General features: G+C 41.8%; 1 protein-coding gene across 16 annotated transcripts in view; it reads left to right on the top strand.

The window, feature by feature from the left end:
• Positions 1-17,262, top strand: part of Eif4g3 (eukaryotic translation initiation factor 4 gamma 3) — a 225,315-nt gene that overhangs the window by 52,282 nt on the left and 155,771 nt on the right. For 13 of the 16 annotated variants that reach the window (XM_050150831.1, XM_050150813.1, XM_050150754.1 and 10 more), the window contains exon 3: positions 13,187-13,315. The exons of the other annotated variants lie outside the window; for them this stretch is intronic. In XM_050150831.1, the coding sequence (XP_050006788.1) occupies positions 13,187-13,315 (129 nt within the window). The remainder of the gene's footprint in view (positions 1-13,186; positions 13,316-17,262) is intronic. 16 annotated transcript variants of the gene reach the window in all.

Raw genomic sequence — 17,262 nt, 5'->3', positions numbered from 1 at the left:
TTTTTTTTTTTTTTTTTTTTTGGCAGGGTCTTGCTATATAGCTGAAGCAGGACAAGAACTTAGCATGTATCTTAGACTGGTCTAAAACTCATGGCACCTTCCTATCTCAGCCTCCCAAAATGTTGCATTTGCAGATATGAGCTGTATTCCACTTTTTGGATCTCTCTCTCTCTCTCTCTCTCTCTCTATGCATGTGCACGTTGTGTACTAGAGTGACAGAATTGAACCTGATGGAACTCGTAGACCCAGTGGTTGATGTGGGGCGGCTTATTTATTGTTTTCTACTGATCGTTTATTCTGGTTTGTTTGTTTATAAGACATGGCCTCACTGTGTAGCTCTGCTTCTCCTGGAACAAGATTGCCCCTGCTTCCTAAGTGCTGGGATTAAGCATGTGCCTCTGTTCTGGGTTTCTACCTTGTCTTCTAAGGGAGTCTCTCATTGAGCCTGTGGCTACTGTAGCAGCTTGACTAACTGGCCAGAAACTCTTGGAATATACTGTTTCTGTACCTCCATGCACTGCTCTTATGTGGGTACTGGGTATCCAAACTCAGGTCTGTTGACTACAAGGCAGAGCACACTATTTTCCAGTAAACCTCTCCCTGTCCTGAAGTCCCTCTAAAGTACTTCTGTCAGCACCTTAGGGCCTTAGAGGCTGCTTGTTACCAGTCTGGGTCTGCCTTCCTGCCTGTCTTTGTATCTTCCAATTAATGGCATTTATTAAAGTTTAGATTCTTCATTAATATTTAATGTGGATTTCTCATTAAATGTTAAATCAGATACCTAATTAAAATATTATTTAATATGTATTTGCTTGATTTCCTCCTTTAGAAGGAGGATTAAGCTGGGAGATGTAAAGGAGTAGCCAGCTGGTAAATGCCAGTGAGGAATGGCTTTCAGGTTTCCCAGATAAGAGTAGAAAGAGTCTGTGTCAGAGCACTTTGATAGTGTGTTTCTTTCTTTTTTCTTTTTCTTTTTTCCTTTTTTCTTTTGGTTTTTTGAGACAGTGTTTCTCTGTAGCTTTGGAGCCTGTCGTGGAACTAACTCTTTGTAGACCAGGCTGGTCTCGAACTCACAGAGATCTGCCTGCCTCTGCCTCCCAAGTGCTGGGATTAAAGGTGTGTGCCACCATCGCCCGGCTGATAGTGCGTTTCTTTAAACTGTGGAGTATTCCAGCCCCTGTGCTGTAGACTGAGACTGTTCTTTGGTTTCCTGGCTGCCCAGACCCGAATAATCACACAGAAAGTATATTAATTACGACACTGTTTGGCCAATGACTCAAGTGTATTCCTAGCTAGCTCTTATATCCTAAATTAGTTCATTTCTATTAATCTGTGTATCACCATGAGGTTGTGGCCTATTAGTAAGGTTCTAGCGTCCTTCTCCTTCAGTAGCTACATGGCATCTCCTTGACTTTGCCATTCTCTCTCTCTATATCTCTTCTAGCCTGACTGTATTCTGCCCTGCCATAGGCTAAGTAGCATTTTTCTTAACCAATGGTAACAAAACATATTCATAGCATACAGAAGGGAGTCCCACATCCTTGAGCCATTTTATAAAATGTCCCACAAGTCATTTCAGAAGCAAAGCAATTCTGTGGAGTGCTTTGGAAGTTGGGCAGCTGTGAGTCCTGTGCTGAATGAAGCTTCAATCAGTTTTAAAGGAAAAAAAAAGGTTATTTATTGTCTTAGAGAATGGGTTTAATATTGTTCGCATTGGTGACATGATCGGAGAGGTCATTTCAACTGTAATTGAATAGACACTGACCCGTGTAACTTGCGCTTCATGCTATTCTTGTTTTTGTGAGCACACCTGGCTGTCTGGGATTCTTGTGGGTCACAACTTGAGCAGGATTAACAGTTTTGCCCATTGTGTTTCATTGTGACCTGGGGCTGGGGTCACAGTTCATGGTAGAGCCCTTGTTTAGTGACTGGCTTTGAATTAGGTGCCCAGCACCTGAGGCTGGGTATGTATGTTTGTGTAAACTATTCTGTGGTATCTTCAGAGGCCAGAAGAGGGCATTATATGTTCAGGAGCTGGAGTTACAAATGATTGAGAGTTGTCCAATGTGGATGCTGGGAACAGAATTCAGGTTCCTCTGGAATTCAAAATGGAATAAGTGTTCTTAACCTCCAAGCCATCTCTCCAGCCCCTTTATTCTTATTTATTTATTTGTTTGTTTTTTGAGACAGGGTTTCTCTTTGTAACAGCCCTGGCTGTCCTGGGACTCAGTTTGTGACCAGGCTGGCCTTGAACTCAGCTTCTGCTGTAATAGCCCTGGCTGTCCTGGAACTCACTCGAAGACCAGGCTGGCCTCTAATTTACAGAGATCCACCTGCTTCTGCCTCTTGAGTGCTGGGATTAAATGCGTACACCACACTGCCCTGTTAAACATTCTTTTATAATTAAAAAAATTTTTAAAAATGTAACTAGGAGCATGTGTGAAGTAATTATTTTAAATTTCCTCAAAGGAAGAGACTTAGAAAGTCCAGGTCAGAGCTATGCATGTGTGTCTGTCTTTCCTTCATTATTATAATTTTACATACATACACATACACTTGTGAAAGAGGCATAATATTGAAATGTATGATTCTTTTTTTAAAATTTTTTATTATGTATAGAACATTCCTTCTATGTACACCTGCACACCAGAAAGGGGGCACCAGATCTCAGTACAGATGGCTGTGAGCCATCATGTGGGTTCTGGGAATTGAACTCAGGACCTCTGGAAGAGCAGTCAGTGCTCTTAACTGCTGAGCCATCTCTCCAGCTGAAATGTATGATTCTGATAGATTCTTAATCTATGATAGCTGGATTGGGTAGGAAACTTACTGGAAGAAAAATCATTACAGTTTGGAAATTGGTCAGGCATTTTTCTGGAGTGCTCATTGTGTTCTAGTACAAGCCAGGCAGTCACAGCATGAAACATTTGCCCTAGACAGGGCTTGGGACATATGTCTTTCTTCCTTTTTGCTTGTTTACTTATTTATTTTTTATAGAAGGGATCCACTTATGTAGCCCTGGAGAACCCGGATCCCCATCTGTAGGCCAAACTGGCCTTGAACTCAGAGGTCTGTCCGTCTCTTGACTCCCAAGTGCTGGCATTAACACGCATGATTTACCTGATCCACGCCGTGGGCTCCGTTTGTTTGCTATGTGTAGGGTAGGTGCCACAGAAGGAAGAGCAGTGGAAAGGGAGGTCACCTCACCCTGGTTAGACTTTAGCTGAAATGGAGAGCAAGCTGTAAGATGTGGAGGAGGGAAATGGTTTTGCCTCTGTTGAAAATTAAAAAAGCCCATATCAGCTAGGAACACGTAAACAAAAGCAGACTCCTCTGAGGCCAAGCAGAAAGTTGTTTGCGCCTCTGCTCTTCTGTCATGTTTGAAACACCCCCACGAGGTGCTGTGTCTTCAAGCGCTTGTCCTGAGCAAAAGAGTGACTGCAGTTTTCTTAGAAGCAAACCAGCAATGCTTTAAAGTTTCCTAAAGGTTGGGAAAAAACGTGGAAACCCAGGAATGGAGGCAGTGTTGAGTTGAATTAATCTCTTGAGATGAGATTTAGCTTGAAATTATACATTGAGCAAAACCTATGTAATTGAAAAGGGCACATAGGCTTGTGCCATTAGAGCATGATAGGGAACTAAAAATACAAACATCAGAATAGTATTTGTTGAAATTTGAGGGCATGAACTGTATGAGAGTTAAGGGATAGCTTCAAATGTAGTAGTGTGCTGCCCTGACCCCACAAATCTGTAGAAAACAGCTGGGCTGGGCTTTGTGTGTCCTTAAGCTCAGTCTTGGGAGACAGAGGTAAGGTAGCTCTCTGACTTCAAGGCCAGCCTAATATAGTGAGAGACTTGTTTCAAGACGAATAAATAAACAAACAAAAATGCAAGAAGGTTGAATAGTCATAATGTTGAACATGTGCCTAAAAAATGTTTATGTAACTAGAGGTTTCTTTCCTGCCTGCCAGTTACTGAGTAACTACTCTGAGGTTTAATATTAATTATAAAAGTTTTGCCGATGGCTCATGCTTATTATTAACTAACTCTTAAAATGAAATTACCCCCCCCCAAAAAAAAACCAAAAAAAATTAAATTAACTCATTTCGAACCAGGAGGTGGAGGCATGTGCCTTTAGTTCCAGCACACAGGAGGTAGAGACAGTCGGATCTCTGAGAGTTCAAGGCCAGCCTGGCCTACAGTGAGAGTTCTAGGACAGGCTCCATAGCTATAGAGAAACTCTGTCTGAAAAAGCCAAAATATAAAAAATGAAAACAAACCAAAAAAACCCCCACATTTCTATTATTATATATTTTACCATGAGGCTCGTGGTTTGTTATTGCTTATCTTGCTTCTCCAGTGGCTGCTGGCATATCCCTCGACTCTGCTTTCTTTCTCTCTGTATTCAGTTTGGCTTTCCCACCTAGTTATAGTCTGCCCTGCCATAGGCCAAAGCAGCTTTATTCGTCAATCAATAAAAGCAACACAAATTTGCAGCGTTCAGAAGGGCACCCCATATCAGGTGTACAGTGTCAGGAGGTCTGTCAGCGGAGTACGTGGTGCAGACAAACTTCTTTGTTTGAGGAGGTGAGAGTTCCTGGGTAGCTCCAAATTTGGGTGGCTTGTTATCATTCCCCAGGGGTTTCAGGCTGTTTTGTAATCCCAGTGTGAATTTCAGAGGTGTAGATTACAGAAATGTATGATGTGGAGAGGATAGGCTGAGGCAGCAAAGGGGAAGTGCTTGTTGGGAAAAAAGCTCAGACCTAGATGTTTGTGGCAGCAGGTTGTGTTGTGCGCATTGGTCACTTAGCATAGCATGTGCGTGTCCAGTAGACTGTCTGCAGCTAATTTGTGTTATGGTCCTGTGGGCTGAAAACAGCAAGCAGGACATTTGGGGTGCTGTGCAGCACTGCTGGGGCCTTACTGTTGGTAGTTCTGCATTTTTATCCCGCTCCCAGGTGGTGCCAGTGCCTCTAGTCTAGAGACACCAACTGCATTAGATTAAACCTCTCCTATTCTCCCAGGTGTGAAAATAAAAGTCAGGGTACCAGTCATTTCAGTCTAAACTGTCATTCAAGATTTTAAAACCTACATTTTAAATGTTGTTAACAAAATTAAACACAGTAGCTACCATGTTTAAATACTTGATTCCAGCATTGTGAGGCATACGTCTTTTAACAGATTTCATAAAGAAGTTCACATGATAACCTTTATTTTTTATTTTATTTTATTTTTTTTAAAGGTTAAGTTTATTGAATATACTGCAGGAGGGCAATGAACTGAGCAGTAATTAGAGTTCTGCTTGCATCATAGGGCAATGGGCTGTAAGAGTCTCTATTCGGGAGAAGTAGCATTATAGTTAGGGTGTTTCCAGATGTATGATTGATACTGTTTGAAGGTGAACACCCCTTGATCGAAGAGAGGTCTGGCGCTTAATAAAAGGAATCCCACACTAGCTCAGAACTAAGAAATATACAGGTATTTATTAATAGTTAAAACTTGTTTGCAGTCTACAGGTTTCTGTTTTTAAGTTTTTGTCTGGTAGGTAATGATCTGTAACTTAACCTCCGAATGGGGACATAGTGACACTTCTTCTGTGACATGTGCTATTCCAGGGCAATCTAACAATTTGATTTTGATAACACATTTGAACTTATTATTTATTGAATTTATTATTAATTTATACTGGGTTCCACTAGTACCTTGGAATTAGAGCCAATTGCCTTGGATCAGTTTTGTAACCAGTTCATTAACAGTGGGAGGTCAGCAGTAAAATCAAAGTATAAATGTGAAAATCATGTTTTATGATGGAAATTGTCTGGGTGCTAGTATTGCAGGCCTTTAGTCCAACACAGATTCAGACGCAGGCAGATCTCTGAATTTGAGGCAAGCGTGGACTTTCAGGACAGCCAAAGTGAAACCCTGCCTTGAAAAAAACCAAAACATAAGGAAAGATGGCAGCTGATTCCGAGGTATTTGACAGTGCGCTGGGGAAAGCTGAGTTCTTGACAGTGGGCTCTGAACTTGTGAAAGAGGACATGGGGTCCTGTTGGATGGAAACATCCTGGAGACAAGCCTTTGAAAAAAAGCTGAGGTAGAGAATTGTGAGTTTGAGGCCAGGCTGCCTCCTCTGCTCACCCATTGGCTAACACTGGCCATTCTTTCTTTTGGGGGTCAAGGTTTTACTATGGAGTCTTAGGCTGGCCTCAGTCTGGCTTTATATCCCAGGCTGGGGTCAAACTTTGTCATCATGTCCCACATCTCAAGTGCTGGGTGTACAGTTGTGTGCCATACTCTGGCATCTTGCGTGAAATTTTATAGACCAGTGTGGAAACTTCCAAGTTCCAAATAGTAGAATTGAAGTAATAGATGCTCTCTAGAAAAATAGAAATACAGATTAAAATGTAAGGCAGGTGGTGGTGCTGCTGCACTGTCTGGCTAATGAGCTCATGCCACCCATTTTTGTATTATTTTTTTTCTTGGCCTTGTGGGATGGCTTAGCAGCTAAAATGGCTTGCCTGGCAAGTCTGCTGACTTGAACTTGATTCCTCAATCACCGAGGTAGAAGAAGAGAGCTACCTTCTAAAAGTTGTTTGCCGAAACCTGCACGATGCCTATGTATCTGTCCTTACACACATGCCTTATACACACAGAAAAATATGAAACATTTTAGATAGACTTTTTTTTAAGGATTTGTTTCCCAATTGACTTGTTTTTATGATTATATTACTGTCACAAATGTAATTGTCAAATAGCAGATTCATGCCCTACATTTCTTTCCTGATTAAATAGTAACAGAAACATACCCAAACTGAAAAGAACTGAATTATGATACTACTTTATGTTCTAGATAAATACCTACAGTTTAGAGAGAAGGATTTTTCATAGACATAGGAAATGTACATGCTAAACTCATACTTAACATCTTTAGAATATTGAATTGTTTCATTCTGTGCTTGGTGGATATATGTGGACATGCGTACCAAAACACACACTGGAGGTCAGAGGACATTGTGGATTTGGTTCTCTCCTTCTTCCTTTATGTAGGTTTTGGGGTTCAAACTCTGATTTGCCAACCTTGTGTGGCAAAGCTTCTTTACCCACTGAGCCTTCTTGGCACCTTTAATTTATACTTTCAAACACAGCTTACATTTTGCATTTTTCTTAATCTATCATATATATCATATATATTGTTTTATTATCATATATATTGTGCCTTGTTTTAGTAGACCTTGGATGTACCATAAAGTACTGAAAGAAATCATTTCCAACTTTTGGGTATATTGAGAAGAGACCTTTTCAGGGGCAGGATGTTATCAGTATTGCTGCTGTTCTCCTCTGCTTAGTCTTACTTCTCAAGTTATGGCATTTGTATTACTTTGTTATTTTTTTAGGTAGAGTTATAAGGTTTCAGGTTACCCAGCTGGCTTTGATTCTAGCTAACAATGACCCTGACTTCTCAATCCTTCTGCCTTGGGCTCTTGAGTGTTGGGATTGTAAGTGTGTATCGTTGTGCCTGGATTTATGCAGTGCTGGGGATTGAACCTAGAACTTTACCCATGTCAGGCAAGCACTCTATCAACAGAGCCACATTTTCAGCTCTATACCAGTATTCTTGTATTTGCTGTGTTGAGCATCCTTGCTTATAGGTCTTTGTTGTCTTCTTTATGCTGATCCTTAAATATCTTATTGGCATTTGTCCTTCTTAAAGAAAATGATCAGAATAATTAATGCATGTGGCATGAAAAAATAATATGGAAGGATTTCTAATGATAGAAACAATTCCTTCTCCTTCCTTTGTTTAGATGGAGCCACTTGGGAGCACTTTTAGTTTCTGTCTCCCTGCCATTACTTTTTGTGATAGGTTGAGTTTGAAAGGTCCCAAAGCCTCATATGCTAAGGTTAGGATTGCCAGGAAGAGATTGGGTCATGAGGTTATGGTTTAGTATGTGAGCAGACACTGTAGTAGGTGGGAATTCTATATATCAAACACTATATTGGATACTTTCTAAAATGTATTGTTATTACAGCTAGGAAAGTGAAACCATATTACATAGTTCAGAAATCAATCTGGTCTGCCTGCTTTCTCTTCTCACGATTGGTTGCCAATGTGAGCCTTTAGGATTTCAGTTCTAAGGTGTGAGAGACTGGAGGAGGGATAGCAGCTAAGAAGTGTAGTGTTTGCTACAAAACTACTGGTGAGTTTAGTGATGGGAGAGAGACTTCTAGATTGACTGTGACTTTTCTTTCAGTGAGAGATGATTCTTTGGTTGATTTCTTTAAAGTTGGGGGTCTCAGGTGACCCAGGCTGGCCTGGAACATACACTGTGTGCTATTCCACCTAAACTCTCAGTAGTCCTCCTGCCTCAGCTTCCAGGTATTGCAGTGTCCAGTGTGAGGTGCCCTCCCAACTTTCCCAGTCTCTGTCTGAGCACCATGTCTTACTGGGATGTAGTTGCAATAGCGCTCGCCAGTCACCTGCAATGTCTGGGTTAGAGTCACTGCTGTTTCTCAATAGGGTCTTCTGACTTGATCGCTTTGGGAAAATCATCTCCTTTCTGGCTACTTAACCTCATTTGCCTAACTCTAGCCTGTCTAACCATTCCCTTTTCTCCCCCCCCTGTTTTTACTAACATAATTACAATAGCATACAACCCATTTAAGTGTCCAGGTCAGTAGATTTTATTGTATCCTGTCGCTGTAGTCAGTTTTAGGACATTTTCATTCCTTTTGAGAGAGTCTGCGTTCCTTGGGTCCTAACTGCCAGCCTCAGCCCCAGTGTTGGTCAGGGCTGGCTTCACATACTACATACAGTTAGTAATGATGCTGCAAGTGCATGGCCCCTGCTTGCTAAGTGTCTCCACCAGGAGAAATGTGGGTGGTTTCCACAGGCTCGCCAGTGTCTCAACTCAGGCTTCTCTTCGCGTAATTCTCTTCCCCAGCTCTTCCCACGCAGACCTCTTTTCTTTTTATAGGATGTGACGGGGCAACTCTAGCCTTTTCTTTTTAGAATCGTCTTTACCTATAAGTGAACTCAGCCTTTCCCTTCCTGAAGAACATGTGGGTTCTCCCACTTCAGACCTCGAACTGTTGCTGGTTTTCAGCAGCACTTTACAGTTACCCATTTCTGTTTGCTATGGCCCTTCTTCCTATTAAAGATCTAGAAGGAAGGCAGGACCTTATCTGTAGCTGGAAGGCCCGATTCCCGGTGTTTGGCCCAGTGCTGGTTCTCAGTAGCATGGTAGAAGCAGTTAGTCTTGTTGGCTTGATGCGGTCCCTGAGACCATGATGTATTCATTCTCCTATTTGTAAATAATTGGACAACTTCTGTTTCTGGTTTCTCTGCTGTGACATCTGCTTTACTCTTGGGACAGCTGAAATTGTGATAACCCTTTAATCACTTTAGTAATTTTGAGATTTGATTTAATTTTAGCAGGCATTATTGTTTTGGTTCTTTTTTTCTTGTATGGTTTTAAGAAGAGATATAAACCCCAGTGACTACATGGGGTGAGCATATGGTCTTAACCACTACAGTTACACTGACCATATTGATCCAGAAGTTAATGTCAGCCCTCTGCCCTGTGTCATTTTCTGAAGTCTTTGTTTGCTAGTTTTGGTAATTAGTTTAGATACCATCTGTAGTATTGATAATGAACCCATCCCTAGGTTCTTTGGTCTGACCCCAGCTCCTCAAGCTCATACGATCCAGCGGGTACTCATTGCTCCCATTGGACAGAAAGGTAGGTGCTGTATCGTGACTCTTGCTTACTCTTCCCTTACATCTGTCCTGCTTTTCAGTCTCTCATTTCAGAACAGCACTTCCCCAGACCCAGCACTTCAAGCCACAACTCCAAAGGATTTTCATGAAGTTAGGACTTTCAGTATAGTATACAAGCTGGGCATAGGCTATAATACTAATGCCTGGGAGGCTGGGCAAGGAGAATGGCTTCAAGTTTACAGCCGGTGTGGTCTGCATGTCACGTTGGTGGCCATTCATATCTTCACACAGAGACTCTAAATGTGTCTTAGGTCAGCATGAGTAGCAGGTCCACGGAGGTAGGACTCTCTCCTGCTCACTGGTCTCTCACACGCTGTAAATTCCATCAGTAAATACTGGTTATTTGAGTGAGCCTCGCAGCCAGCCCTTGTTCTGTCTTGTCATACTTCTAGTCTCTCCCTCTAAGATATAGTCTACATTCTCTATCTGTACTGCTGTGACTCTAATACTTGTCTGTCTGTGACTCCTTTTCATGTTAGAATTTTCTTACATACCTCCCCTCCCCCCCCAAAAAAAGGATTTTCCTTACATGGTCCTGGTTTATATATATATAAAATAGTTTTGTAAATATTTGCTACTGTCTTAGTTAGGATTTCATTCCTGTGAAAAGACACCATGACCATCGTAACTCTTATAGAGGAAAACATTTAATTGGGCTCACAATTCAGAGGTTTAGTTCATTATCATCATTGTGGGACGTGGCGGCATGCAGGTGGACATGGTGCTGGATAAGAAGTTGGAGAGTTGTACCTCCGGATCTGCAGGCAGCAGGAAGAGACAGTCACACTGAGTGTGGCTTGAGCATTTGAGACCTCAGAGCCCGCCCCCAGTGACTTAACAGTTCTCCAACAAAGTCACACCCACTCCTACAAGGTCACACCTCCTAATAGTGCTGCCTCCTGTGAACCTTTGGGGGTCATTTTTTTTTCCAGACCAGCACAACAATAATCATAAATAAATTTTGGGAACAGTTCTTTGGTATACACAGACACACACATTGTTTCTCTCGTTGTATTAAAGACAAAATCAAATTTGCATGCAAATGAATGTTTGAACTTAATTTTGTATAAGAAATTAAATCTTGTTTAAATGTTTGATACCACAGGACACAGAGGGCATCTTTAGTGTTTTCCAGAATTGATTGCTATTTTGATTTTATAATCTAGTTTCAGTTCTGAGAAAAATGCTTCATATAAATAATAGTACAGAGGTATCCTCTTTTCATTGTTTGAGTTCATACTTACAAAATAAACATAAACAGGACACATAAACATACTTACAAAATAAACAAAAAGTACATTTTAACAAAATAAACATCTTTTTTTTTGATTTTCGAGACAGGGTTTCTCCGTAGCTTTTTGGTTCCTGTCCTGGAACTAGCTCTTGTAGACCAGGCTGGCCTCGAACTCACAGAGATCCTAAGAAAGGATTCTCATGTTCAGGCTCCTGCCTCACCACACATTGTAATTATTATTTGAAAATGGTAGCATATTGAGGTAGTTCTAAATTACTATATTTGTTCAAATTAGTTAAGATAGTGCTTGATAGATGAACCAGTTCACTTAATGAACAGTTTAATTTGCATTATCTTTCTGAGTTGCTATCAAATGTTATTGATTTTGCAGGAGATTATTTTTAGGTAGAAATCTTGAGGAGAAACTCAAAAGTCAGCTGGGCTGTGGTGGTGCTTGCCTTTAGTCCCAGCACTTGGAAGGTATAGGCAGGAGGATTCCTGTGATTTCGAGGCCATCCTAATCTACTGAGCGAATTTCAGGACAGCCATGGTACAGAGAAACCCTGTCCCAAAATAAAATAAAATAAAATAGAATATAAAAAAGAGAAATATAGAAAGAAAAATCTTATGAGTCTGCTGCAGTTTTCAGTAAGTCTTAGAATGTCCAGGGGAGCTGGGCAGTATTAGATTTTGCCTGTGTATGTGTGTACACGTGCACACATACTTTGCATTCCCGTGTGGGACTGTGTGAGAGCAGAGACTGATAGCAGGCCCTACTCTTGGCTGTCCACCTTAACTTTTGGAGGCCTCTCTTAGTGAGTCTTGGGCTTCCCAGTTGTCTAGACAGATGAACTGTTGATCTCTGGAGCTCCTAATGTGCATGCCCTTCTCTCCCCCAAAGTAGGGTTTGCAGGCATGAGTGGCCATGCGTCTTTTGTGTGGGTTTTCATGCTTCTGTAGCAAGTGCTTTACTCGAGTCAATTGAAAATGCATTGAATCTAACCTAATAAACTGTAGAATAATGTAGCCGCCTTTGCTGCCCTCAGAACATTTAGACTAACCTGTAGTCAGGCAGAGGGCTTTGTAGTAGTGCTTAGCTGCTATATAATTCATTGACTTGCAGGTGTGCTTTCGTGCCGTCTAAAGTTCAACAAGTAGGTCTCAAGCCAGTTTTAACTAGGAAATATAGCTATTTTTGTCCTTGTCTTAACAGTTGTTGTTGTTGTTTTTAAATACCAATCCCAGGTCCCCCCTCTCTCCTCTTCTTCACTCTCCCCTTCCCCCACCCTATCCCCATCTGCTGCTCGGAGAGGGTAAGGCCTCTGCCGGGAAGTCAACAAATTGTGTCCTATCACCTCTTTGAGGCAGGACCAAGTGTCGTGTTCCCCAGTCTCTCCATAGAGAATGTGCTCTACAAAGTCAGTTCATGCATTAGAGTTAGATCCTGGTCCCACTGCCAGGGGCTCCATATACTGCCCAGGCCACTCCATCTTAGAGTTTTTTGTTTAATTGTTTCCTTTGTTTTGAGACAGTGTCATGGAACCCAGGCCAGCCTTGAATTTGAGCTTGCTATGTAGCCACAGATGACCTTGAACTCCTCCTGCTGTTTCTACCCACATTTTCTAAGAGCTGGGGTTACAGGCCAGCACCATCAAGCCCAGTTTATGTGCTGCCCAGGTTTGCCCCTAGGCTTGATGACGTATTAGACAAAAGCCCTCTTCCAGCCTCTCTCTTCTCTTGAGACAGTCTTTGTTGAGCGCAAGCCAGCCCTGAATTCACCATTCTCCTCCAGAGTGCTGGGATTATAAAAAAGCCATCACAGGGGCTGTTCTGAGAGTCTTGACTAGTCCTGTGAGTCTCACCTCATGCTACAGAAAAGCTGAGCCTCCTCTCTCTCCTTTCCACTCCCATAGCCATCGATTTCCTGTGTCTTTATAAAATGCTAGATACAGTTTCATTTAGCTGTTTTTGTTTTAGGGTTTTTGCTTTGTCTGGAGATTATATGCTTTAGAAATTTATCAAACGTGGAAATATTCATGTATTCTAAGATAGTAAACCGCTCTTCAGTCTAGTACTAGTTATTGTAACTTGTGAGGCATAGAGTCCAGGTTTAATAATTTCAGCTGTACTCGTAGATTGGGTCACTAACCTACTGTTCTTTGACTTCCTCACAGGTAACACAGGTAGCAAGACAGCCGGGACCCCCAGCCCCTTCCCCTTACTCAGCACATGAAATAAACAAGGGGCACCCCAATCTTGCGGCCACGCCCCCGGGACATGCATCGTCCCCTGGACTCTCTCAAGTAAGAAATGCAGGTTTTCTGTGTTGTTTTCTTTTAAAAGACATTTCCTTATAATCCTTTTATTTCAGTTTCTCTAAATTCGACTCTGCTCACTGGCAGTTAGTGCAGAGCTCTTGAAGGCTCGGGTCCCTGTCCTGTGTGTCTGCTGGCAGCTGGAACTTATACTTTTTGTCTTGGGGTGATTAAGAAAGAAACTGACTTTATATTTAGTTTTTCCCGTTTGTTTGAGAAATTGGTCAGTGATTCTAAAACTAGTTAAGAGAAGATACTTAGATGTGCTGAACCTGCCTTTTAGTGTCCTCCGCCCTTCCTATTTCTTTTTGGTGGAGGGGACAGTGCTTTTCTGCTTCTGTGAAAGGCAGATGGCCTTTTTTATGGGGTAACTTAGGTCTCCCCCCCAGGAATTCTTGGGTTTGCTTTATATCAGGACTCTCTCAGCAGGTTTTGCTTGATGGGTAGCACAGATGTTCATCCTACTTTATAGCATCACTGGGTCTCCTGTATCCTTTGCCCTTCCCTAGATACTGTCCTGTGACTACATGTTCTTTTCCCTTGTGCTTGAGAGTGGTCTAGACTTTAGGAAGCCTCTGGGAAAGGAAGCCTGGTCCCCGGGAAGAACGACAAGCACTTGTAGCCGCTGAGCCATCTCTCCAGCCTCCATTTAAAACTTTTGTTTTCATAGTTTAGGCGTTTTACAACTTGACGATTAGGAAGCTTCTAAAGTTAATAAAAACAATTCTAAAACTGGTGATTATGACGTTTAGGGTTATTAATCAGAGTTTACGTTTCCAACAGGAATTATAATTTGCTAGATCATAATCAATTTGTTGCTCTGTTAAGGACTATATGAATTAATTTTTCATGGATTTTGTGAAATGCTTGTTTTTATATAATAGAACTTCAATTTTAAATATTTAAGGGCTGGAGAGTTGGCTCAGTGGTTAAGAGCACTGGCTGTTCTTTCAGAGGTTCTGAGTTCAATTCCCAGCACCCACATCATGGCTCACAATCATCTCTAGTGGAATCTGATGCCCTTTTCTCGCATAAAGTTGTATATGAAAATAGAGCATTCATATATTAAATAAATAAATCTTTATTTAAACTCTTTTTACTTAGCTCTTGGATAGAACTGTCTAACCTGTTATTAAGGTATATTAGTCTGAATCTCATCAAGAGAAAAATTACAGCAGCTTGAGTAGGGAATATTGAGTATAATGAATTAAGAATAACGGATTGTAGTGGAGATGGGTTGAATGAAAAGAAGGTACTCTGAGGATGTAAGAAGGGCAGATGGGTGAAGGGGAAAAAAACCCCGTTTCTAGGGCTGACGTCGAAGCTGTGACTCCTTATGGTAGAAAGGTCTCTACTGCTGCACAGTTGAGCTTGCTCACAGTGCTTCCTTTGGAACCTGCTAGAAGCTTGACCTGTAGAATGTTGGGAAAGTTTCTTTCTCTTGCATTGATCTCTAACAAAGAGCTGCTGCAGTGCAATGGTCCAGGCCTTACAGCGATGTTAAGTGAATGGGTTAGGAGTCACCGGTGGTGGAAGCTGTGGTGCAAGCTGAGCTTGCTGCAGAATTTCCTTTTGTCCTCTTCCTCACTAAAATTAAAACTTCCAAGTGACTTTAGAAGTTAGCCGCATACTGAAATACAGTACTCATTGATGTGGGATGTCCTCCTGTATATGTGTTGCTTTTCTTTTATTAGTTAATGAATAAAGCTGCTTTGCACTTTCTGTTCTGTTTTCTTCTAGGGTCTTTGAAAAGTTGAAGATAAATATAGTTTTCCTTAGTCATGATAAAAAATAAATTAGATATGAAACTTTCCAAATACAAATAGACTAAATATTATAAGTGTAATTGTTGGTTAACACCTGTTTTGTTATATGTAATTTTACTATGTTAAACTTAAAACCTTCTTTTTTTAATTAGACAGAAAAGGGGAAATGATGTGAGATGTCCTGTACATGTGTTACTTTTATTGGTTGATGAATAAAGCTGTTTCGGCCAATGGCTTAGCAGAGTAAGCCAGGCAGGAAGTCTGAACAGAGATAGAGAGAGAATAGGCAAATTCAAAGAGATGCCATGTAGCTGTTGAAAGAGACAGACTCCAGAACCTACTGGTAAGCCACAGCCTTGTGGCAATATACATATTAATAAAAATTGGCTAATTTAAGATATAAGAGCTAGGTAAAAATATGCCTAAGCTGTTGACCAAGCAGTGTTGTAATTAATATAGTTTCTATGTGATTATTTGGTTCTGGGCAGCTGGGAAACAAATGAACAGTCTCCACTTACAATTCATTGCATAGAAAATGCAAAAGGAACTCTTAAACTTTGTGCAATTTTTAAAATATAGTATATTATTAGTTCGTTTTCTATTGCTGTGAAGAGACACCATGATCATAGCAACTCTTACAAAGGAAAACATTGAACTGTCGTGGCTCGCTTACAGTTCAGAGGTTCAGTCTATTATCATTGTGGGACATGGCAGTGTATAGGCATACATGGTACTGGCTAAGTTGCTATATGTTGATATTCATGTCAAAGGACGTAGACTGTCCCACTGGTCTTGGCTTGAGATTACATGAGACCTCAAAGCCTGCCCCCACAGCGGCATACACTTCCTCCATCACTACCACACCCTACTCCAATAAGGCCACACCTCCTAATAGTGCCACACTCCCTTTGGGGGCCATTTCCTTTCAAAGCACCGCATTGGACAAGGACAACTTGAGAGTAAAGGATTAATTTCAGCTTACAACCTACAGTGCATCATTGAAGGGAGGCAGGGTAGAAACTTAAACAGGAACCTGGAGGAGGAAATATAGGAGAGGCTGTGGAGAAACAATGCTTACTGGCTTGCTCCCTGTGCCTTGTTCAGCATTCTTGCTTATAGTGTACAGGATCAGCAGCACAGGGATGGCCCCACCCAGAGTGAGGTGGGCTCTCCCACATCAATCATCAATTTAAAAAGTACACAGTGGGCTTGCCTGCAAGCCAAATGGATGGAGGCTGTGGTTGTTTTAGGAAAATGGCCCCCATAGGCTCATATAGGTGTGACCTCGTTGGAGGAAGTATATCACTAGTGGTGGACTTTGAGGTTTCAAAAGCCAATGCCAGGCCTTGTCTGTCTGTCTTATCTGTCTCCATCCCTTACTCCCTCCCTCCTCCTCTCCTCTTCCTTTTTCTCTTCCTTTCTCCATCTCTGAGTTCTCCTCTCTCCCACTTTGGGTCAGGATGTAGCTCTTAGCTACCGCTCCAGTTGCTATGTGTTGTCATGTTCCTGCCATGATGGTCAAGTACTAACCCTCTGAAGCTGTAAACAAGGCTTTCTTTAGGAGTTGCCTTGGTCATAATGTCTCTATACAGTAACAGAACTGTAGCTAAGACAGAAGCATCTTCTCAATTGAGGTTTTCTATTTTGTGTCAAGTTGACAGAGCTTTAACCAGCACAGGTACATAGTGTCCCCTTTCTGATTCTGGGTCTTGTTTAAAGGGAGTGGTATGGCTTGCTGAGTGGCCCTGGTGGAGATCTACCCTTTGGAGCGGGCTGTAGTTCTCCCTTTGTGCTGTTGAGGGAAAGCCGTTCTCAGGAAGGTTCTTTCCTACAAATCTGCCAGGTAGTTAGCTGTTTGCTGCTGGGCACTGCTGCCCCTCTGTACGGCACCAGGCATCTGTTCAGAGTAAGCTGTGCCCATCTGGAAACTGGCCAGCAGAGAAACCAGAGTTTGGAGCCAGGATAGGTGGCTGGAAGGCAGTGTCTCCTGAAGGGTGCCTACGTAGCCCCTCTGTTGACAACAGTGTTCCAGGAGAGATGCTGAGATAATTTATAGAGCCAGAGCCATCTTCCCATCACAGGCAAACAAGGCAACTTTGGATCTGAAAGCAAGCAACTGACAGTTGGTGAATAAGGAGAGAGAGTCCTCCACAACTGAGATTTTTACCT

The sequence above is a fragment of the Alexandromys fortis genome, unplaced genomic scaffold, assembly GCF_014885135.2.
Source record: "Alexandromys fortis isolate MF-2015 unplaced genomic scaffold, M_Fortis_MF-2015_v1.1 scaffold_26, whole genome shotgun sequence".
NCBI lineage: Eukaryota > Metazoa > Chordata > Mammalia > Rodentia > Cricetidae > Alexandromys > Alexandromys fortis.
The sequence above is the reverse complement of the archived record's forward strand: the minus strand, read 5'-3'. Positions and strand labels throughout refer to the sequence as shown.